The sequence below is a fragment of the Anser cygnoides genome, chromosome 2 (genome assembly GCF_040182565.1).
Source record: "Anser cygnoides isolate HZ-2024a breed goose chromosome 2, Taihu_goose_T2T_genome, whole genome shotgun sequence".
Classification (NCBI taxonomy): Eukaryota; Metazoa; Chordata; class Aves; order Anseriformes; family Anatidae; genus Anser; species Anser cygnoides.
In genome coordinates, this window is record NC_089874.1 from 137,156,745 (window position 1) to 137,181,839 (window position 25,095).

Sequence of the window (25,095 nt, forward strand, 5' to 3'; positions counted from 1 at the left end):
TGAAAGAATCTTCTCTTTTTCTTTAATAAAAGCAAGATATACAAACAAGTCTTATAGTAACAGGTAACACAAATCGTCATACACAACTATATATTACATGCTGTAATCAGCAAACATTTATAGAATAGGACAGCAAATTTTGCTAGAGAATCCCTGTAACTTCAAGTGACAATTTATCTTCTCCTTTTCACATTAGGATCGTATCTGCAACAGAAAAGAAAATTTGTCACAAATTACTATGGCTCCATGATATTCAAACTTAAGAATGCTATGCAAATGATTTTATTATATATTTATAACAAGGGACTGGGCAGTGTTCATCAGTCCTTTCCCAGACTGCACTTCTGACAACTACAGTTGATAAAATTTGACTGAATGATGCAGAAGTCAGTACTTGTGCACGAACTAAAGATAACACCTTTACCAAAATAAGCTTTCACCACCTTCCTAGCTACTTTAAACCTACTTCATGCATAAGAAAGCTTCTTCAAGCCTGTATGTCTCAATATAAGTTCCACTCGTCACCCTGCCTCCTCCACCCAAAAAAACGGGGGCACAGGGGCAAGGGGTACTGTATATGTGTAACATTTGGCCACAACTCATTCACAGAAAACCTTTCTGTTGCCTTCTGCTCCTACAAAACAATCCCTCGCTTTGTCTTACCTTTCATACAGATTTGGATTGTTTTTTAGTTATTAATAACTATTTTTAAATCCAGAAAGTAGATATCTAAGTTACAGCAATATGCCTACAGTTTGCCGCTGCTTCATACTGTCGTCCTTTGGCTTTCTCTCTCTCCATTTGTGCTTCACCTTCCCTAAATCCTGTGTCACTTCTTTGAAATTCTGATGTGCTTTGTATTCATGCATGAATAACTTACGGACACAACTGAATGATCAGGCAGTTTTACTTCCACTAATTCTGATCTCATTCATCGCTTTTTTTTTTTGCTTAGACAGGAAAATGTCCCAACTTGTGAGCCAAGTTACATCACCACATAACTACAAAGGTATTAGAAGTTGCTGCCATGCAGCTCAGACTTCTGGCAAAAACGAAGTGTGTGATTTTTGAAAGCAATGCTTTATTATTTATTAACTGTTTGTTAACAGCACAAGCTGTTAAAGCAGTAAGGTTCTCTGAGTGGTTTGTACACGTTGATATGACACGCAATATGATATCTCTTTGATTTGGACAAATACATGCTTCTTTACCATCCATATACATTTTTCTACTGTAATACACAATTTTTAGTGTTTGTCAAATTCATGGCAGGTCAGAAGTCACATAGTAGTTGCTAGTTTCTTTACATAAAAACAAAGAAAATAATGAAACCTTTGCTAACCAAAATGCAGTCCTTATGCTCGGTCTCGTAGCATTTCTTTGATTTTATTGCTATAGCATTGTTACAAATCAATTCTAACATTTACGGATGTCCTGGACACCAAACACTATTGGAGGGGGGAGGGCAGCGAGGGGGTAGAACACACAAGCTGAGGAGAGATGGGGGATGATGCATGGAACTCTACCATCGGGACACCACCAACAGCTTCAACCCTGTCTGACTGTCTACAGAGAAGCTGACACTGACGGTCATGAACAACTTTCTATTTAATCCCCCAGCTCACCTCCAGCCATTTCTCATGTTAAATGAAACCTGGATGATGTTTTACAGACAGAAAGAAATCAACCAGTATTATCTGAGAAAGTAAAAAAACCATACAGTGCCTGTGGCCTGAAACGTAAAGCGATCTACAAGGAGTCCACTACTTTAAGTGAATGTACAAAGAAATGAAATACCTTGCTGGGAATAGGGAATGAAGGGCTGTTAGCAAGCATTATCCATTTATTTCCAGTCTTAATAGAGAGTATGGTAGTTCCTTCCCTTCCTCCTCTATCTCTGAACGTACTGAATTAGCAGTACTTGAAGGTACAGCTTTTCTTTCCAACACATCTTTACCTTGGAGCATGACTGTTTCTAATTTCATCTTCAAATGCAGTTTTCATGGGAAATTGCAGCTGCTAACATTAGCATCACATCAAGTAGTTTTAGTCAGGATTAAGGACAAAATTAGAAGTAGGTTATGATCTGCTGAACGTTAAACTATGTGTTTTAATATTTTTGACTATGGAAACTTCTGTACTTACAAATACCCTAAATAAATCGGAGCTGAGGTCAAAATTTTTCTACGCATAAATGCATGTGAATTATTTAAGTTTCCGCTGCTGTGTTTTGAAAAGCTGGAATTAATCAAGATATTTTGGACCACTTAATCTTCTAGCAGAGCAATCAAGCTGCACCGTAACTTTTTATAAATATCTTCATAATTGTTATGCATTTAAAAGCTGCATTGCAGACGTAAATCCGGATAAAGCGGCAAACTTGGCCTAGAATTTCTTTTTTTTTTATTGGAAAGTAGTTAAAAATCATTGAAACAGGATTATGGTTGGAAGTAACTGGACAAAAAATCAACTGAGTAAGATGATTTTCCCTGCTCTTTCAAAAGAGAGATGAGAGAAAGTGGTAAGACAACTGAAATGAGGGTTAATAAAATTACACTTTGGAGATAAATGTAATGAAATATGACAAAAATCATAGAAAACATAGCCTTTTTTTAAAATTTTTAAATTGCGTGAGTCATAATCTCAAAGATCAAAAAAGAAAGTCCTGCCAATCACTTTTTTTCACAGAACTAGCATTCTGTTGCTTTAGCTCCCTCAACACAAGGACATGCAAGGAACATGGCCAGTATGAAAGAAGTTACAAACTCCAGAGCTTTTTCTTAGGAATTCAGATGACTGACTTAAGTGTAACATCAAACCACTCCCTCGTGCTAGCAAACCCTAATGGCACAGAGCCTGACCCTGGAAATCTCTTCCAGCCTTTGTGAACAAACTGGCTTACGCGTGAGACAGGAAAGAGCAACATTTCTGCTTGAGAATGTTCTTATTAAAAAACTTATAGCAGGTCTGAATGAAATTGGAAGCTTAAGGCATAAAAAAAATCCTTATGAAAGTCACACTGGGTACATTCCAGACACGGGAATACATGAAATCTTTAATAATAATAGTCTAAGAAGTAGTCTTTTGCAAAATCGGCATTTGTGCAAAAAAGATGTGATGCAAAATAAACACCTTTTGTAAATATGAACATAAAACTCTTACCTAAAGAGATCATCAGCAAGTGATTCTTCTCTTGCACGTCGATTCTGTTCCTGACAAGATAAGATTTTTTCAATAACTGATGTTAGGGATGAAAGTAATGAACAATATGGAAGAACAACATATTCCTTCACTAATAAAATTTTTCCCTGAAAACAGAAATTTTCTCTAAGTACTCACAATCGATGTACATTCCTAATGGATGATGTATTTCGTTAGTCAAACCTGGCTACTGCTACTAACGGATTAGTATTCTCCTATATTATTATTCTCCTATGAAGAAAGGCTGAGTGAGCTGGGGCTGCTCAGCCTAAAGAAGAGAACACTCTAGGATGACCTTATTGCAGCATTTCAGTAATTAAAGGGGGCTTATTAAAAAGATGGAGAGCAACTTTTTGCACAGTCTGATAATGACAGGACAAGGGGGGATGGTTTTAAACTAAAAGAGGGGGGATTTAGATTAGAGGTTAGAAGGACATTCTTCACTCAGAGGGTGGTGAGCCATTCTATGATTAGTTTGTGCAAGTTTTAAGTTTTTGTCAGAAGTTTTGTTTGTAAGTATTATAGAAATAGTGAAAATTTTGTATGATTATTGGTGTATAAAAAGGATTTTAATTGGCATTCTCTACACTCAGGGACGAAAAAGGAGATAATTAAAAAGTGTTGAGGGCATCAGGCTGTGGAAACAAAATACAGCTCATCAGCAAATATTTTTAATGAAAATACTGGAAGATCAAAGTGCAACAGAACTGCTACAATAAAATATAAAACTTTTACATAAGAAGGGGAAGATTTTCGTAATAGAAAAAGGCATAGAACTTCTCAGTATCTCTCCCAGTATACCACAAGAGAATTTTACTCAAGTATTTTCTGTTCTTACCAAGAGAACAGAATGTCAATTGCACTGTGTAACAATTTGAGAATGGGTTATATAAAAAGTCCTTCCTACGTGTGTCACATTTGTAAAAGTCACAAGTTTCCATAATGCTTATTTTGCTTATTAAAAACAAAAGAAGATCACTCTCTTTAAGGTTACTGATTTTGCTTTAAATCATTATTACTGATTATTTGAATTTCGAAATGTAAACTGAATTCAAATAATCAGGAAAAAAAAAAAGAGCCTTACCACCGACCTCTGGCTTTCAGTAACTTTTCTAATGCATATGTTCCTATAAGCACGTGTAATAGCTAATTGGAAGAGGTTTTATTTCAAAACTAAAATTCTGAATTATTTCAGAAATGACCACAGGTTGTCATGACCACTTAAAGAAATCAAGTTTTGGTATTGTTCTTCTTTGAAAAAAATTCCTTACCTCCAATTCTTCTCTTAACCAGTCCTCTAGCTCTGAACTCTTTCTAGCATGGTGAGCAACCAAATCTGATCCTCCAATAATGTACGGAAGTTGTCCTGCCCCTGGATAACTGACCTATTAGACAATACATTCTTACAGTTAAGATACAAGGCAAGCACAATACAAGAAAAAGGTCTGTTTTAAAAATTCATATATCAGCGGTGAAAGTCAGTCTTTCTTTGAATAACAATTATCAGATGATATTTAAATGAGACTGAAGTGAAAAAAGTATTTATAAAAAGCTATTAAGTCCCTCCTTTTACCAGAGAAACAAAAAAAGGTGATGAGTTCTATATGCTAAATAAATGTGACAGTATTAAATGAAGTTTGAAAACATTACAAACTGATCTTTACTGATAGATTCTATTTTACATCAAAATGCATAAACATCTATTACAAAAAGTTGAAAAAAACATTTTATATTTGGGATAGTATTCTATCTAAAATGACTGCACACTCCTAGAAAACTGGAAGTTGCATTATCTGAATAATGTTCTCTATATTATAGTGAAATGCACTTCTAATAATCTTATACCATATATATGTTTTTTTGTTTGTTTGGTTGTTTTTTTTTAATATGAGCTGAAGTGGTACTTTTACACTGAACACTGTGGATTTTCTTAAGTTATCCTCAGGACCCAAGCAAGCAATAATCTCAGTTTTTTAAGATATTATTTTTAGTTTAATTTTGAAATCCAAATTTTATTACATAAAATTCAAGATCCAGAATCAGCATATGCTCTTTATAGATCTTTGGAGACGTTGAAATGCAAGTTTTTGGAAGCATGAAGTGAAGTCACACTTTTAACGAGATTATGATAGGCATCACTTAATGACATATTCCAACTAGCAGCTTGGAATAAGAGACTACAAGTATCTAAAGAATCTGGTATGAGGTAAGCCTTTGTCAGCCTGGTACTCTTTGGTCAGTTAGAAAAATATTTGTAAACAATATAGTAAAATATTGGAATCGTTTCTTTCTCTAGCTACTATTAATGTAGAAATATATTATGAAATATATTAAAAAAATACTAAGGAAATACTTTGAAATATTTTAAACAGTGCCATCTTGTGACCATTTGAAATACATACCTTTTTGAACTTTTTGAAATTTTTCTGTCCCCCGCAGCTCGTATTGCCAATAAGCTGACTGTTCTGTCTTGGATGGCTGACAACCAAGGATCTAAACTCAGTCAAGAGAAGTCTGCTAGGAAGACTGCTGGAGTCATCTTCAATTTTGTTGTGGTCTTTCTGAGGGAAGAAAAAGGATGGAGCACTTCAAGTATATGAACAGACATAGAGCACACCTAGTAGTGTAAGCTTCAGAGAAAGAAACAGTAGTGAGTGCAGCTGAGGGCCAGGAGAAGCAGCAGCAGTGCTACAAGACAAGATGGATGTACTTCTCAGCCTCCTTATACATTATCATTAGAGCTGGGTGCTCACTATTTTTTTTTCTTTCATATTTATATCCATTGAAAGTACAGGATTATTAAAAACTGCAGTAATAATCATGAGGACGGTGTACCTCATTACACTAGAATTTTACTTCATGATAAAGCTCCATGTAAAAAAAAAAACCATATATATATATATATATTCTTTTTTTGCAATGAAGGTATTATCTAAGAATTACTTCTCACCTCCCTGTCACTCTGCCTTTTATTTGGATTAATTTAACCAGCATTGCTTATTCTAATAGAAACTCAAAGACTAAGCTGAACATCTTCAGCTCCATTCTAGCCTACAGATTCATCGTTTAGACCAACTTTGTAGCTATAAACTAGATCTGAGAAATGAAGCAACTTTAACTTGTACACGGGAACACTGTACACGTCTGCATGCAAATCTGCATGCATACTTTGCAGCTTGGGGGTTAGATCTATGTGAATTAAAAAGGAAAATATGGAGGACAAGCACACAGATTTAAACTATCTTCAAGGACAGCTCCAGCCCTGACAAAGTACCAGTATTTTATATTAAAGTGCAAACTAGAAGTCCCTTAATCTGAGCTGACGCTGCACTCTGGTACACCTGCACAGCATTCCCTCTTCTTGGTTTGTATTTTTTACGCAATGTTTGTTCACGCAAAAAACATTTATCCTGTTCCTTGTGAACTGGCTACACTCTCCTTCCTCTATTCAGAAGCATCCCATTTCAGTTTCATTTAGCCTTGTCTCCTCTCTGCCTCACTGCCATTCCCAGCTATTCTCTCCTCCTTCCTTAATTCATCATCCCTTAGTCATCTCACCTGTAACACGAAGTTAGTATGCTATTTACTATTGATCAGTGTATGTTACATCTATTTCCCCCATAGTCCATCTCTTCTGCTCTAGGTGTAATCTCCTCAGAGCAGCCAAAGAGATCGCATTCTTATCCGGTCTTTAAGTACTTACCTAACAAAAACATCAGCACTGGCATTAGCCACATTGCAGAGTTAATACAACTGCATTAGTTTCTGCAGTCTCAATCATCTTAAGTGTCCATAAAAAATAGCTTTACACAAACACGTAGATAAACTACAGTTCTGTCTTTATACAATCAAGAAGCTAGACTGCACTATTCAAATTTACACGATTATTTTAAGGGGATCTATTTTTACACCTTCTTTACCCCAAAATATGATTTGCAAATATTATGTCCTTAAAAGCAAAGTTTTGGTGCACTTTCTTAATGATTCTCAAGGTTTGCTGTTCAAACTTACAATTGGTTTCTTACCAAGACTGGAGGAGATTCTTGCTTGATCTCACTTTTCTTTTCTAGAGTTAGAACTGATCCAACTTCATCTTCTCTCTGTTGATTAACGATTGAGATTAAATGAAAATTATGATGGCAATTACATAAAATCACTTTCTGCTCTTTCCTGTGGAACAAGCATTTTCAGATCAATACAAATACAGAGACAGAAAATTAACTGACTACACTATATATAAAAATTAAAAATACTGTCTTGCAAACTCTAGTTACTCAATTATGCATTTTACTCTTACAGCATGTAAACACTGCCTATACTGTATATAAATTGGCTGGACAGTAAGCTTTAATAGAAGTATTTTTAAATAGAAGAAAAATGAGTCTCTTCTCTCTTATTCCCTTTTGTGTTGTTGATTTTTTTTTTTACTTGTTACTTTGCTAGGGTTCTCAACATTGTTGTCCTCTACAAATCTGTATGTTTTTTTTGTTGTTGTTGTTCTTTTTTTTTTTCCAATAAAGTGGCTACTGTTAACTCAAAATCCATTGTTTTCTTCGTTTCTCTTAAAAATTGCCTTAGTCTCAAACAGAGAAATAATCAAGAAAACTAATTACAAGCTACTCTATGACTAAAGTATGCATCTGCTCCCTTCCTCTTTAGTCTCTGTCTAGTCTAACTGGTTTCTGCTCTTTACAGTGGAATAAGCATTTTCAAAATCAATATAAATATTTAGACAGAAAATGATCTGCAACATACTTTTAAAATTAACATGTTTTTTAGATTAAAGTTACAGTCTGCAGGGTACATCAATTTACAAACTGGTGAATGAATATGAAATCAGAATATTTAAGCTATGATAAAGCTGTATAAATCTGAAGCCAAAAACTTTGGAGCTTCAGGAATTGAAGTTTGGCATCTGGTTACAGCATACTAGTATAAGCCAAATTTTGCTTCCTGGCTCTTCGCTTTTTTTCAAGTGGTATGTTTTCAAGAGTTCTTAGTAACTCTCTAAAGTGAATGCTTCATTAGATAGCAATGTTAGCTAATAAAGTTACAGTGTCTGCCCAACAAAGTCAAACTTACAGAGATGGCATATAAAAGAATATATTCAAAAAAAAATCCTCTCTAAAATATTATTTTACTAAGAAAGAATTCCGTCATCAACAAGACCTATTTGCAAAGAGGAAAATGAAAACAAAACTTTTAATATCAAAGAATCATTAAGGTTGGAAAAGACCTCCAAGATCATCTGGTCCAACCGTCCCCCTACCACTATACGCATGTATGTTTGAGCAAGAATTATCAATTTACCCCTGTGTTAGCTCTATTCAAATAAACCAATGCGCTGAAATAAAGGCTATGATTGCTCAAAAATAAAAGTTCTTCACTGATTTTGTAGGTTTCTAAAAACTAAAATAAAATAGAAACCATTAAAAAAAAAAAGCCTTCTTCCACAATAGGTACAACAGTGTTTTACATCCTGATGATTTTCATCCATGTTGGCCTGACAAGAAAGATTTTGTTTTTGTTTAATATTAGGAATTTAATTTTTCACGTAAGTTCTGTCCTTTTCAAATGCCAAGTGAAATTCAGCCCATCCATAGCTGACCAGAGGTTCTGTCTATGCAGTTTAGTGGTACTATTTATTTATCTTTAAATGAACATTAGTGATTTGAATTGCCTCATACACGAATTTTGAAGATCTTCCATATGATACATCTAGAGATTCTAACTTGAAAGATGTTGGAAACTACTCTGGGTATTCAATGGAAGAGGTCACGTTAAGGTTTCTTCAGGAAATTCATTACATAAATGTAATTGAGTATTATTTTAGCATATATATTAGCATTATAATTACACAACAATGTACAATATTAGAAGTTATTCTTGGACCATGGAGAAATTCTGCTGTCCTACTTGCACTATTTCAAAGAAAAAGAGAGGAAAAATGTCAGAATAGAGGCAGTTTTTAATTCACAAAGAAACAATGCTGTGAAAGAAAAACAAACAAACAAAAACATTTAAACGGGTGTAACACTGCAATGTATGAGGAACTTTCTTCATTCTTAAAAAAGCTATTGCATCCCTCGAATACATTTGTAAACTTCGAGACCAGACACATGAGAAGAACATAACTCACCAACGTTTCATTCTCCTCTTTTTGCTTTGCATTTACTTCTTCAATTCTGCTTCCTTTGGCTTCCAGACATCTTTTTTTTCGTATATTGCCTTGAGATTCCTGGTCTTGATTTGCCGTTTGCTTTTTCCAGTCTAGGTCTCTGCTTTCAAATACGATTTCTAGTGTCTCTATATTTTCAGATAAATCATCTAACTCCTTTCTTTTCTTTGGTGCAGGATTTTCACTAGAAGTAATTTTAGTGTCAGTTTTATCACTTGCTAGTTCATTACTTTCCCTCGTCAGCTGGATGTTATTTTCCTTTTGATGCTGTTCTTCATTTTTCCACACTGACGAAGCTGTGGATTCAACATGCTTGGAAACAGGCGATGACCTTTCCTCCAGTTTTGCTAGTTTGGGGACAGATGTTTCTCCTCCTTCTTCATCTCTTTCTCTTAACCATAAAGTAATTACGAAATGAAGAAATTACAAAAACGTCTTTGAATATGATTAGCTGCATCAGCAATACAACAGCTTCCTGGGGTTTCAATGACGGCATTGTGAAATTTGTACATAAATACCCTTGAAAAACGGCTTTCCCTTTTCAGAAGCTGATCTAAAAATTACCTTTTTATTAGCTTCGTTTTGAATAACATGTACATCGATGGAGCTAAAATAATTTTCCAGAAACAGCATTATCTTAAAAATAAGGGACATAATGTCAAGAACATTTCAACTTACCTTTTCCTAGCTACTTGGAAGTAATTTGTAATCGAGTTAGACTGCTGACGTGGAGTGGACTCTCTAGGTTTACTGACTTCTGAAATTTTAGATGGAGAGGGAGGATGACTTTTTTGACTAAGTGTAGATGTTCTATTCACTCTAGATATCAGTGTTCCTGCATTCACATTGCCACTTGTGCTAGGGTTCTCCTTCACAGGGGGTACATCCTGGAAAGCTACTTTTTCTCTTCTGTTCGTCTTGGAAGTCTTCTCTATCTCCATACTACAGCAGAGAGGAAAAAAATAGTAGGTGAACACACAAGAAGTTACTAAGGAGATACACTGTTGTAGAATATCACTTTTAAAAAGCTGAGCTGTACTCGAATGTACTTACAAGCAATGTACATGTGCTAACAACAGAAATTGTAAAATCTGCCACAATAAATACATTTTCATAACCATGAAATGGCTTCAAAATTTGAATACAGTCAAGATAGTCAAGTCAGATATGCAGTAACTACATTTGTGTCTAAAAAGAGTCAGAGGTCCTGTGACGTATTGCTATCTACCACTAAGCAGAAATTAGGTTACTGCAGACAACCGACAGCAATTTGTTAAGTGCAGTTTCAAATGCTGTATTTCTTTGTCCACTGCAATGATGCAGTTCCTCTGCCACAAGAGTACTTTATTTGTAACTAGTAGCTTAGAAACTATTTCCATGCATACTTTACCGTGTCTGCTCTTCTATTTCTGTATCAGCTACATATAGCGTACTGGTATCTGCAGCAGTTGGCATTATGGTTTCATCCACAGCCAAACTCTGAGAAATGGCTGGCCCTATTCCTGATGCAGAAGTACTTCTAGTTACAGCTGCAAGATCAACACAAGAGAAGAATTAAAAGGTTAATAACCAGTCTGCTTTCCTATGCATGTATTATCACACTACCACCACTGGTAACTGATCGGGTGAGATTTTTTGTAAAATTGTGTTAATGCAGTTTTCATCAAAAAATTACATGGATTTAGTAATTTAAAAACAAAACAAAACACAACCACCAAACAAAAAACAACCTGAAGGAACCAGGTTCTAAATGACCAAATTCTGGGGTTGTTTTAGTTAAACATCCTGCTGAATTAAGTTACGGAATTTTGCTTAAATAAAAATGAAGCACCATGGGAAGTTACTTATTAATATGGTCATAATGTAATTTATAGATCATGTAATACACATGCAAAACTGTCAGAGCACAAAATCCACGATCTGTTTTACGTTTAGTGTTTTATCATCATCTGTTAACCTGGGGTCATTATACTACACATTACCCCTAATAATACAAAACCACCATTATAAAAAAAATCTTAGAATAAATGCCTTCTACGGCCAAATTCTCATAGTCCTTATAGTGAGGGGACTGCCTTAAACACTGTTTGCTGCTTAGTCTAGTCACTTGCATTAATGCTCTACAGAACAGAAAGAACATACACAATTCTATATTGTTTGCCTTTTCACTTCTCTTTGTCTTACAGATTGTCTTCTCTAAGTCAAAGGATACTAAGGCTATTTTAACATATAAGTCTCATAAAATCTATGACAGCATATCCTTTCAGATAACCCATTCTTTATACATTCATTTTTTTTTTTTTTCACACCACTGTAACCTATAGAGGAATAACCAACCTACAGAGTCACCCAGGTCTCCTTGAGCTACCACATCTGACATGATCTTACATGATTACTACAACTTGTATGTCCAAGGTAACAGTATCTCACTATTTATTGTTGAGACAAGATTGGAGGAAGAAGTCTTGCTTACAATCCCTTTGATTTGCAACACATACATGGAAGTTTTTGATAATCTCCGAACACCAGAACTGATTCCCTCTTGACAAATAAACTGCAAACATAGCTATCTTAAAAGACTGATGTTCTATCTTTCAATGTAAATTAATCAGGCAATTTAATTTTTATCTAATGGAATTATTGAGACAGGAAAACAACAGTCAGCATTCCTAATTTATTCAGCTGTCTACAGGGTTAATATCTTTAAATTTAACCTGAGAACCTATTTTTACTGCTGTTGTATTAGCAAATACAAGTTATGTTTCAAGACAAAACATGGTATGTCCAACCCCAAACTATTACTTTAGCAAATGTGGCAATGCTGTCTCGTTGGTTACTTTATGATTAGGTTTGATTTTGAAGTGGGAGCGTGTGGTGAGAGTTTCCCCAAGGCAAATTCTTTTGTGCGCAATGAAAGCAAGTCTTTACAAATCAAGTTGGTTCTTATTCTCTCCAATTTTTAATGTAGATCTATTATCTTGTTACCCCAGTCTTTTCATACAAGATAGAATAGGTTGGAATTCACAACTACTATATACATATTGGTTTAGCAGCCACTAAAACCGCGAACTTCAAGACTGTTTATAAACACGTTTCCTTTAAACTGAGTCTGGTTTTTACACTAATTTTAGATCTGTTACTTTTTTATTTACATTTATATGTCAGTTTTCAATGTAGTTTACTGGAAACTATTTAAAAAAATACCTTTTCAAACCTGCATATAATTTTCAGTGTCATTCTATTTTAGTGGTCTTACAAAACAGAAGAACCTTAGCATTATTAGCTGATGCCGTGTACAAAAAAAAACCAAACCAAACAAAAAAAAAAACAGCCTCTTTATTGCTGTTAAATTATTACTACCCTTCTTCCAATTACCTTTGTTACCAGGCTGCTTTTTAGGGTTGCAGTATGTTTCTGTAGACCTGAAGATTACCGCCAATCCGATTTCTGCTTCGGGAATAGCCCTGAGATCATTACTGTTAACACAAAAATGAAACCAACACAAATAGTTAAAAAAAAAAAAAAAAAAAGTCTTTCAGTACAGTTTCAAAGATGAAGAGCACAGATATGTCAAGGTACAAAAAATTTCAGTCCACGTTATTATTTTCCACAATATGGCAAGTCAGCATAACTATCCATTATCATATCCACGTCCAGTACATACAGACCTCCATGTTTCCTGCTCCCGTAGCCCCAGTCTAGTTCCAGTAACATGGCTAAGGCATCTCCCCACCCGATCTCTGGGAATTTAACTGACTGTGGTGTACCTCTGATGTATGTGAATGGAAAAGTGACTTCAAAGACTTGAGTCACTCCTTTTACAGGAGTTACCAGCACACACACACACGCAGTACATGGCTGTACTGCAGCCATGAAAATAACGGGAATACAATTGTTTTCTCTGTTTAGCAACGAAATTCATGGGGACTAGGTTTAACTACCCTGTTAAGGGTTGGGATTGAGTTTTTTACAATGTTATAATGACCAGTGTTATACGGAACACAAACTGCTTTTCACAAACTTGATATTCAAGTAGTTAGACAGCAATGAGCTGTATGTCCTCAAAGTGCTATTTCATGTTTTCCATGAAATAAATATGATTTTTAAAAAATCAAAGATTATCTATCCCCCATTTTTAGAATATTTTTAACTCATTTTAAATAGAAGAAAGAGCTCTTGCTTTCTGTAATTTCAAATCAATTCAGTAACAGTGAGTTAAAGAAAGAACCCCTCCAAAAACCTCAAATCCTCGAAGAACTGCCAAGTCCTTTCTTTCCTATTTCAAGAAATTTTACTTACTGTGCTACGTACTTAAAACAATTAAGAAAATGTCCCCCTTCTAAACACCCTACTGCTTCAATATGTATGCAAATATGACTAAATCAGTGCAGAAATTCTGCAATTACCCTACCACTGTACAAGAGAACAATGATTCACCTTTGCAAAACATTCAGAACGGAATCAGTCCAGTTTCTCATGGACTCAGATCCTAGGATCTGGGAGTTTGTCAACCCAACATCGACAACACAAACTTCAGGAGAAACCAGTGAAGAAGTTTCTTTTCTTCCCTCCGTCATCAACTTTGCTTCGCCTCCTCCAAGAACAACAGCCGGACCCAGTTTCTTGTACTAAGAAAAAATGCAAATAAAAATATCTGAAAATATTTATTTAGAAATATGCTAACCTACTAGCACAATACTTATCATTCATAGATTAATGCAGAAGTGATGGGTTCTGTTTCTACCCCTGTATTTCATCTTGCTTAGGCCACTGTTTTGTGAAAAGATAAATATAATGAAATCTTTCTCTCCTGATGAACCGAGAATGAGTCTGAATTCAGAGAGAACACAATACGTGCTTAGCTGTCCCTGCAACACCTTTGCAGTGTAAAGCTCAATTACCTGCTTGGCAGTTAGAAATACAAAAGTTTTTCCAAAGAATATTCTTTTCCTTTCTTGGTGCTCTGATAAATCCAGGTTTTCAGTACCAATGGAAGGCTCATCAACTGGAGGATAAAAACTGCAAGAACAGAAGATTAAAGTTACAAAATTGAGTTACGTATCAGTACTGATTGATAGTCCTTTCTACTGTAGGGAGAAGCTATGAGTTAAAACACTGCACTGCTTTGTTTCTGTTTAAACTATTTACATAAATATTTCTTCAAGAGATTAAGAGGAAACAATCTCTCACTTCTCAGTATCTAAGCTTAGACCACGACTTTCTAACTCAGTTAACTAAAAGAACAATGCTTTTAGGAGTGTACTCAACCTTCCGATTTTAAACATCCACCCTCCAGACATCCACACTCTCCACTAACTACACTGACAAACAAGACTGCAATCTCATTACCTTAGCAGGGGACTTCACACAAAAACAGATGTCTTGCTTGCTCTAGCCTTCATGTTGGGACAGCCACCCCAGTTCCCTTGTATTGGATCAATTGCACTCTGCCACACTAGATGACAGCCTACTAATCTGAAAGAAAGTAAGTACGCTTTTCTTGGTGGTGGCACTGAGAACTGAACTGATTCAGTCTGCAGCTTCTCAAACTTTTTGTCTGAAAATAACCAGAAGGGTTGTTGGGGAACAGATTATATAGAAGTGAAACCCTAATCTTAAATTCAAATTTTTGTGTCCTGTGATCTCTGCTTCAGTTAACAGCAGCATACACACATCAGAAAAAGCCTCTAAGACAACCTTTTACTGATAATGTCACAACAGTATTTATCGACTCTTGGAGCCACACATTCACTCCTGCAGCAGACCCAAGAGATCAAGGTGAAGGCATGTGCTGGAAAGGAGGTGAGAAAAAAAGATGCTGAAATGCCAAAAACTGGTTTAACAACCCAAGAAATTACATATGTACATGTATTCATACATACAGATATATGTTGATTTTTTTTTCTTATTAATGCAAAGATTAGCAGGTTCTAAGCAGGAAATAAACTCCACAAAATGCTGAAATACTAAAGTTCCTGAAAAAAATTATGCATTTTTTATATAAGTAATTTCACTATCTGTAAACATAAAAAGTCTCCTCGGATACTGATAATATTCACGTAAGTAAAGCTGAACACAAGAATAAGCCCATGTTCAAATATGTAATTCAATGATGATAGGCTAGAGCGTACTAAAATAATTACAGTCAATTCTAAATCATCTTTGTTCTTTTGCATTCTTCTCAATCAATTCCTAAAGCTTGATGGACACAACTGACTAACATGAAATTCAGGTTTCAAAAAAGTTTTTGACAAATGTCAGTGACTGTTCAAGGTTTGTTTACAGAAATATTGTTCAACTACTTCATTTGAAGGTGAAATAGATAAATTCCACTGATTTGAAGAAATAGGGCACCTCAGATTCTAGTTACCAGGCCAGAGGGCTTCAGATACTGAGTCCCGTAATAATAGTTATTAACCTGGGAAAAGGTTATTACAGGCAAAAGGATATTACAGGCGAAAGTCATCTTTAAAAATAAAAGAATGAGTAAAAAGGGAGAAAAAGCAGTTCCATTACTTCATATTATTTCATATAGGGCTGTACTTATGCAGTCATTAGTGAACTCTTCAGGCATTTTTTTTCCTTCCACAGGTTATCAGAGATTACCAGAAGACTGGTGTAATGTAGTGTCATAATAATAAAACAATAAAAAGCCTCAAGTAAGAAGCCACACTGATAATGTGAACTGCAGGTTTGCAATTCTGTGAAGTCTTGATATAAACCAAAGAGCTTTAACGCTTTTGAACTTTACAATTTCCCCAACACTAGGATTTGGAGGGGGGATCAACTCTACAGTACTAATCAACGCTTAATTGTCACTCTGCATCACCACACTAACAAGCCTTTCTCCTTTCAGATCCAAACTATTACTGCACCAAGTTGTTTAGTGTCACGTGGATGTACCAGCTCTTGCTACGCTGCACAATGCAGATATTCTCGATGAAGGTTAAAAGCATTTTTAGAAAACTGAATACAAACAGCTGCTACGTAAATTTTGAATATCTTCTCACAAGCTACATCTTAAAAGATCACCTATTTAAAATACTGCAATTATTTTAAAGATAGATCTCACCAGCTGTCTCGTTTAGCTTGACACAGAACTCTCTCTTTGAAAGCTAAATAATGGATACATTGCTAGTGTCAATCCCATTTAGTGAGCTCAACTCCTCTGGGGGTCTTAACAGTTAACAAAAAAGTTAAAAAAAGGGAAACATATCCATTAGATTCTATTTTACAGAGCATTTAACAGCTCAATTACGCTGTCATTTCCCTATTAAAAGAATGGACAACATGCACCCTGGTGCCAAGAGCCCCAACCACTATTTGTTTGTTACTCTAACAGACAGTAACAGCAGCCTTACAGCATGGTAACATTAGATCAAGCATATTTCAGATTGCACATCCAACTGCTTCCTTTCTATGGCCTGCACTACCTCTACTTTTTAGATCTGCCAGAAAATCTTGCTCAGTATTCCAGAGAGGATTCTCAACAATTTCTGTTTAGCTTTCTCACGATTGTAGAACGATGTAAAAGTATAAACAGACGGAAAAGTTATAATTCATGAAGTTTCCCCCTTTCTTTTGTAGCTGCAGACCACTTTACACCACTCTTAAGATGACCTACTTGATCTATTCCATAAACCTCTGCAAATGTAAAACGGTATCTTGAAACTGAGGAGTATTTGTTACCCATTGCTCCAGGTCAGCACCTGCATTGTTCTAACATGGCACTGCCATGATCTGTGACACGTATTTACCACATAACATGCAGGTTATTGCAAATATCTGCAGCCCTGCTTCCATTACCATCTGCACATCGCTAAGGTGCTGTCTGTTTATTTAGTTTCCTTTTTCCCCCCGTCATTTAAAGTCTTCTACCAATGACTATCAGACCCACTGACGAAAATAAATGAAATCCCTATGTCATGACATAGATGTATGCATGTATATCAGTACATATGTAGAATCACAGAATGCTTTGGGATGAAGGGACCTTAAAGATCATCTAGTTTCAACCCCTCTGCAGGGACACCTCCCACCAGACCAGGTTGCCCAAAGCCCCATCCAGCCTGGCCTTGGACACTTCCTGGGACGGGGCATCCACAGCTTCTCCGGGCAGCCTATGACGGTGCCTTACTGCCCTCTACGTAAAGAATTTCTTCCAAATATCTAATCTAAATCTTCCCTTTTTTCATTTAAAGCCATTCCCCTTGTCCTATCCCTACACCCCCTGACAAAGAGTCCCTCCCCAGCTTTCCCGTAAGCCCCTTTAGGCACTGGAAGGCCACTGTGAAGTCTGCCCAGGGCCTTCTCTTCTCCAGGCTGAACAACCCCAACTCCCTCAGCCTGGCTTCACAGGAGAGGTGCTCCAGCCCTCTGAGCATCTTTGTGGCTTCCTCTGGACTCTCTCCAGCAGACCCATGTCTTTCTTGTGCTGGGGGCCTCGGAGCTGAACGCAGGCTCCAGGTGGGGTCTCACAAGAGCAGAGCAGAGGGGGACAATCACCTCCCTTGCCCTGCTGGCCACGCTGCTTTTGGTGCAGCCCAGGACACGGTTGGCTTTCTGGGCTGCAAGTGCACGTTGCCAGCTCATGTTGAGCTTCTTGTCAACCAACGCCCCAAAGCAACAACGTGACTCCTATTTTTTTTCCACCGCTTATTTCCCCCAACTGCAACGTCTGGTTTCCAGTATCCACACCAGATTAAAACAATACATTCAGAAAAATCATGACTTGAACGTCTTTAAAGTAACTTAACTTCACAAATTGTTCACCCTGGTAACTGACAATAAAGTTCTACAAGTTTTGATGTTTTTTTTTTTTTCAAATACCAAGTATTCTTACCATTTCTGTTCATTACGTATTTTATTTTGTATGCTTTGGAAGACAGTCTGAAAAGTGTAAGTGACAAAGAAACAGTACCCATAGAATTTACCTTTTGAAAATACACACAATGCAAATTGCTGTCCTGCGTAAATCATGTGTTCATACTTTAAAAAAAAAAAACTCTCCTTTTTCAAGGTCAAAATAATAGCAATACAGGCACAGGTGAAATTTTCCCGTATAATAATGGGATTATTTTATGCTTTTCTGTGTGGCAAAAATGACCAAAAGGGCTATTCTACCATACTTATTTATTCCAAATTAAAAATACTCTTTTCCTATTACTTTAACAATATTTTCTTCTCCTATAGTGAAGACCTGTTTGTGTTACTTTCACTTCATCTCTCAAGAGAAAACAAAAAAAAATCTGTTATTTCAGGAAATTTAACAGTCAGGCTAACTTTGTTTTAAACAAAGCTTGCAAGCGCTTTTTTCCACATGACAAGTGATAGGAAGCAAGCAAATGGTCTCAAGTTGCACCAGGAAGATTTAGATTGAACATTAGGAAAAATTTCTTCATAGAGGAAGTGGTCGAGCATTCCAACAGGCTGCCCAGAGAGGTAGCAGGGTCCCCATCCCTAGAGGTATTTAAGAGACAAGTGGACGTGGCACTGAGGGACATGGTTTAGTGATAAGACTTGGCAGGTCAGGTTGATGGTTGGATTTAATGCTCTTCAAGGTCTTTTCCAACCTAAATGTTTCTATGATTCTATGAATAAACTCAAAAACTAACCATGCACTGGGAAAATACATTTTCATAATGAAGTGAGGTTGATATAGTTTATACAAATCTAATTTTCTTCATTTTAATATATCAACTCCCAAAAGAGTTTTGACGTTGCATCAAACATATCATCATAAGGATTGCTGTACCAACCTCTGAAAACAAGTTCCTATCCAGAGCTAGTAACATCTCTAGATGTATTATCAATTTCGAGAGCTCATTTTATAGCTCTAGGGGTGAGAGCAAGAAAATTGCCTGAAGATTAAAATGTGTTTCATGTTAGGCATTCTTCCACAAATAAAGTTAATGTAATTCACGTATTCTGTCAAGTCTGAACAGATGAATGTGCAGTTATTTGATAATCTAGCTTCCATAAATTTAATTCTGTGACATTTAAAACATGATACTTACCTTTCAGGAGTTGGCAACTGTTGCCTGGACTGAACAGCTTTGATTAATTCTTCAAAAAACTCTGGTTTTATAATTGGTCGTCCACAAATCAAGGCACATATAGTCTGAAAAGAAGGAAAATAAGTATTTAACATACAGAAAAAATACAGCTAGAATATGGTCCAACTGACTTGAGCTCTGTAATATCTTAGATGTGGAAAACATCGCACAAATACAACTGTACTTGATTTTACTATGGAAAAAAATGGATAGTTTTACTTCTAACAGCACAGTTTTTAGTTGCTATCCTGACCAAAGTTATGAAAATGTGTAAGGTAGCCGATGAAAATCAATGACAGTCTTCAAAAGAAGAACTAAAGCTCCAATACACAAAGCAATGACACTATGAGGTGTGGTATTATTTTTTGAGTGGTCAGTTGTTTTTTTTGCCACTGAAAAGGCTTGTGCAAGCCTTGAAAAATAACATTTAAAAATCACAGAGTGGCTAAATAAGCATTCGGTTTGTACAATTATATTGAATATAGTCAAGTGGAAGTTAAAAAGGCTACAAATTCTTCCTAAATAAAGTACATTTCCACTAAACTATCTGAAAGTTAACATAAAAAATGAAAAGGAAGACACTGACAAGGATGATGAAAGCAAATAAAAATTCCGTCCTTCATTTAAAAATGGAAAACACCAGCAGAAATGAAAGAACAGCATACATCAAAACTCTACACTAGGCAAATACTTAGAATGGTAATTAAAAGAAGAGTAAAATCTAAGCAAATACTGTCTGACTAGACATTTATTTTACACAAGTAGAACCGTGTTACCTTTAGTGCTTCTGTTAACTTGGATATGAAGTTCCATAGTCGAAAAGTAAACAGTTGTGTGGGTTCTCACCAAAACAAAGTGATTTTTTTTTTTTTTTTAACCATCCCAGTACTTCTCAGCAGCCTCAACTAGACTGATGCTAGTTTAGTTTAGTTCTGATCCAAATTACTGTGTGGATGCATGAAAGGCAGAACAGGAAAGCTAGAACAGGAGAGGGAGCTGGAGGATAGTGGGAGGAGACTCAACACTAACATCTTACTCAGGGATCGTGGAACTGAAGGATAGAGAAACTTAACTAAGTAGTACAAGAGAGAACTAGCAAAAACAACAACAAGAACACAAAACCACAAAACAAGCAACCATGCATACAAAAGAAACGACCTACCAAACAAAAAAGCCATCTTTTTTAACAATGGATTGACTTTTCCACAAACATTATGGCAACACTAAGAGGGAAAAAACAAACAAGCAAACAAACAAAAAAACATTTTTCTTTATTTCTCTTAGTTTTCAAATACAACTTTTTCCCCTTTCCATTTTTATTTCATTTTAATATGGTATTTTGGCTTTTAAGCTGAGAATAAAAGCTTCTCTATCAAAGCTTTCACCAAGGCTACCATAGCTTCTCTATCCATCCTTTTCCCACTCCCTCCTTTATCTAAACAACTTTTTCAACTTTTTTCATTTTCTCTCCCTCCAACATATACCTTTCGAAGTTTGGAAAAGGAGGAGTTTAAAAAGAAGAGAAGGAAGACTTTACAGAGAAAGAATTTGTCTAGGTAAAGCCAAACAAAGCTCTGCCACAATCTTGACCACATCTAGAATTTAATTCACATTCATAGAAAAATTGCAGAGCAGTTCCATCAATATGCGAACGCTCAACATACCTTAACAGTAACTTTTACTGATGCCATTACAAGGTAAGTACACTCTTTCGTCCATTCATTCACTACAAGACCTCCCAGGAGCTGGATGGCTTGATTTAACTCTGTTTTCTGAGCAGCATCTAAACACGAGGAGCAGACAACCAAAGACTCATACTCCACTCTGAAAAGAACAAATGAAAGAGAATTGCTTTGGTAACTTTGGTGAAGCACTATAATGAAAAAAGCTGTCTTAACAATCATGTTCATCTCACAGAGAATTCTGAAAACCTAAAAAAAAAAATGACCCTGTTAGTTTTATACAGATAAAGACTGCTTTAAAATATCCTGAAAATATATATATACTATCTTTCATTCAGAAAAATTAACATTTTGATTTCATGTTTGAAACGTTTCTAAGGACTATTTGGTCTCAAGAATGAGCAGAGACACCGATTAGAATCTGCTTCAAGAAGGTTTAAAATTAGGAAATACTAGAAGAAATTCAGCATGGGCTTTCAAATGCAAAAGGTATGCTCAACAGAACAGTCCGTGAACAGATTGATATTTAAAAGACATGAGTTTTGCAGAATGCAAGCTCAGGTAACTTTTTTTCTAAGACTGCCCTTACACTTGACCATACACCTAGTTAAATCTGTGGATTGCCCACAGTGCATTACAGTATGCCAAATCATATGATTTGACTTGGTTTAGTCTATAAAGGAGAAAGAAATTTACATAACCTTTCTGGTACAAAATTCACGATGTATCTGGGCCTATGACATAAACATACCTGACAAGTGGTACAGGAGCTATCTAAAATACCCAGAATAATTTATTGTAACAAGGCGTGGAGAATGCTGTTTTTACTGCCAAATAATATCAATAACAGCGACAAAATTAAGAGTAAAATTTAAGGAACAAAGACAACTTCTGGTTAATTTAATGTTGGTTCTGAAGGTCATTAGAATTGGTTTTATCTGCCCGTCTCTGTACCTGCAGGAGCACTTTATATGCTCGCATGGATAGCACTGGCTACGACATTAAATTTGAAAAAATGAGCAAGTTGTACTCCCTTAAGAGAAGCATATATTACAGCAACAAGCATTCAATGGTTGGTTCTGCGCAAAGCACTATCCAGCCATCTCAGTTCTTTTCTCATTACATTATCAATAGCTAACAAGGGCTCAGCTGAACTGTATACCTACTTTAAACTTTCCTTCCTCCTTTAGAACCATTTAGCTTTTAGCATTTTCTCAACTAAAATTTTGTTCTTTACTTAGGAAAGCCTGAAAGCACTTATGGTACATGACACATCTTCTAAATGCCAATGCTAAACTATAAATAGTTTTAATTCCTTAATTTATAATAATGAATCGTTATTATAAAAATATGTATTCAGTTAGGGTTTCAGTAACAGGCTGTGGAACACGGACAAATATTGTTCATCTCTTTTGCTTTCTAAAAACTTTTTAAACATTTAACATCATTTACATTTCTTTATTGTACTATTTCTTGCCAAGTTCTGTGATGTGCTAAAATAAAATACTCTTTTTAAAAGCTTCATTTTTTTTTACTTAGTATTTTATAATCAGCCTAAGTACTTCTTCTTACCTAAACTTGCTGTTAAAGACTCCAAAATTGACTCTGTCACCAGACTGCAAAGGCCTTGAAGATCCATTCATTTTTGATCCATTAACAAATGTACCATACTTGGAGGTATCTCTTATTGTTAATGTAGGGACTGGAACAGACTGGCTCTGAAAACAAACATAAATAAGCCTTGACCGTTTATCAGAAACAGGTTACATGAAAGAAATTCCATCTGATTTGTCTTCAAATTTCTGTCCACAGAAACTGCAACATGTAAATGACAGTAAAATGCTGCTTGCTAATTCTCCTTGGGACATTTTTAATTTTCCGCAGTCCCCTAAGCAAATGCAAAATTAATGATGTGGAATGAAACGTGAACTCCAGAACCTAGCCTGCAATGATAAAACTGCAGCACTTTCCAGACCCATGACTTCTTTGTCTAAAACTTGTCTATGCAATGAAATGTAATAACATAATTTTCCTGCTGTGAATATTTTAATAAAAATTCCTAATCTATTTTCACTCTGGGATAAAAGGAATGCCCAGACAGGAGCCTGGAACAGACGATTTATGCCACTGAATTTCTCAAAACAGACAAGCACCCCAGAAAAAAATATAAATAAATAAAAATTCAAGATTAAGGAAAGAAGGTGGCCAGTGGTTCTACTCCAGCTGTATTACCATGGCAAACTGAGCTGTCAACACAGTGTATTTTTAACACAGTAAAATGCTGGCAACTTACCTGGGTCGTTTCAGGATGACTTACTGTCAGAACCGCATGACTTCGACTGATGGATTGATCATCCTGAATTAAAATTGCACAGTTTCTGCGTCCAACAACATAATCTGTACCAACTAAAAGCCGATACGGCTCCCCTGAAAATAAAAAAAGAGACAGAAAAATATAAATTTACAAAAAACTCCAAAGCACCCAATGTACTTCAGAATAATTCAGAAATTTCTAACCCTTAAACTTGTCATACATGATTTAATAGGCTGATGAGAATCACACATTTAGTTTATGGCCAACATCTGTTTCTTCCTCTCCCCTTTGCTATGTCCATTATAAAAGGATGCATTTCATGATACACAAAGCAGTTACAGAAGTGGTGGTATACTTTTTTCAAGGACAATATGTTTTTACTAGTGTGTTATTTATTTTCTGTTGTTTTACTTCATAAAAGAAGTACACAGTACACAAATCCTACAGGTACATAACTTATTTACTAACTTATTATCAGAATAAAATGCCTCCCTAACAGATGCTGGAAGATTTGCAATGTAAACCAAACTGATACTTAGCATGTTCTGTCTCTGACCTATGCTTAGCTCATTCTTGGTATTTGTGAGCTAGATCACACTGCAGCTTAACAGTGCATGGCTTGACTGTGTCCAAAAGGTGTAGGTCACCTGCTAGTCAGTGGTGAACCAGCAATTTTTATTCATGAAAATGAATGAATTAGAGACTAAATGTTAGTTATCAACTGTGGACAAATACTTTTCAAATACAAACAGTGCAGAACTGATCATCCTGATTACAAACCCAGTAAGAGATCAAACCCTGCTCAATGGGATTACATGCTGCTGCCACCAAGAAGTAAAGCAAACATCCTGAAGTCACTCCTAAAGAATCAGGAAATAAAGAGCAGATGCAGCGGTGACACGAGTGCTCTTTATGAAAAAAAGAGAAAGCATTTCAGTCAAGGAAAAGCTTTTATATTATACGCTACCTATCAGAGTTGATCAATACATCAAAGCTGCAGATAAACTGGAAGAGAGGTAGAGTGACAAGACAGTTTCAAAACCCCGCATGCAAGAAATAACACGAGACTTGGTCCTTGAAACAACACAGCAATCGGGCACCGTTCAGGCAGAGCCTCCGAGGTTGCCTTCTGCCCCTCCGCTCGGCTCTCCGGGTGTCACAGAGCTGCCTTGCTTCAGGGGCAGGAGCGCACCCGGGGCCAGCCCGGAGGCACAAAGCAGCTGCCCCACCGCCACCAAAGCGCCGGCCCTATCCAAAGGAACCGCAGCGGGCCTGCAGGGCTCACGTGCAGAAGGAAGCCCTGCTGGGTACCGCAGCGGAGGCCGAAGGAGCAGCTCCAGACTCCTAAAGGGAACGCCCGGGTCGAGGCCCGCCCGGGACCCCTCGGGCTGCGGGGAGGAAGGGGGGGGCTGCAGCCGCCGTGCCCTCACCTGGTCCCGCGGCGGGCACCAGCTTCCACATCCCGGCGGGGGGCTCCTCCTCGGTGAGGGGCTGCGGTTCGCCGGGCGGCAGGGCCGGGAAGGGGCCGGGACCGCCACCGCCGGCCGCCCGTGTGCCCCGCCTGGCCGCGCCGCGGGCGGGGAGGGCGCCGCACGATGGCGGCGGCAGTGGGCAGGCAGCGCAGCCGGGCGCGGCGCGCAGGCGTGGCGCTGAGGGGAGGCTCCG

The 25,095-nt window shown here is 36.7% G+C and overlaps 1 protein-coding gene across 2 annotated transcripts; it reads right to left on the bottom strand.

The window, feature by feature from the left end:
* Positions 1 to 25,040, bottom strand: NBN (nibrin). 2 transcript variants are annotated; one of them, XM_013172374.3, is made up of 16 exons: positions 24,861 to 25,040; positions 23,410 to 23,543; positions 22,689 to 22,834; positions 21,099 to 21,258; positions 19,396 to 19,499; positions 14,281 to 14,398; positions 13,817 to 14,007; positions 12,755 to 12,855; positions 10,770 to 10,908; positions 10,058 to 10,321; positions 9,341 to 9,770; positions 7,227 to 7,301; positions 5,604 to 5,762; positions 4,473 to 4,586; positions 3,163 to 3,212; positions 1 to 204 (listed from the first exon to the last, which is right to left on the bottom strand). In XM_013172374.3, the coding sequence occupies exons 1-16, from the start codon at positions 24,889 to 24,891 to the stop codon at positions 174 to 176; spliced, it is 2,247 nt and encodes a 748-aa protein (XP_013027828.3). In that variant the 5' UTR covers positions 24,892 to 25,040; the 3' UTR covers positions 1 to 173. The 2 variants fall into 2 exon arrangements, with proteins under 2 accessions (XP_013027828.3, XP_047931165.1); XM_048075208.2 differs by lacking the exon at positions 24,861 to 25,040 and adding an exon at positions 24,211 to 24,229.
* Positions 25,041 to 25,095: the final 55 nt, after the last annotated feature.

What these genes read in the sequence shown, in the direction of transcription:
- NBN (XM_013172374.3), bottom strand. Translation starts at nt 24,891, where the DNA reads ATGTGGAAGCTGGTGCCCGCCGCGGGACCAG. An exon ending in GGTGCCCGCCGCGGGACCAG is followed by an intron (nt 23,544 to 24,860) that starts GTGAGGGCACGG and finishes TTTTATTTTCAG; the next exon opens with GGGAGCCGTATCGGCTTTTA. An exon ending in GTTCTGAATGTTTTGCAAAG is followed by an intron (nt 12,856 to 13,816) that starts GTGAATCATTGT and finishes TTGTGTTAACAG; the next exon opens with TAATGATCTCAGGGCTATTC.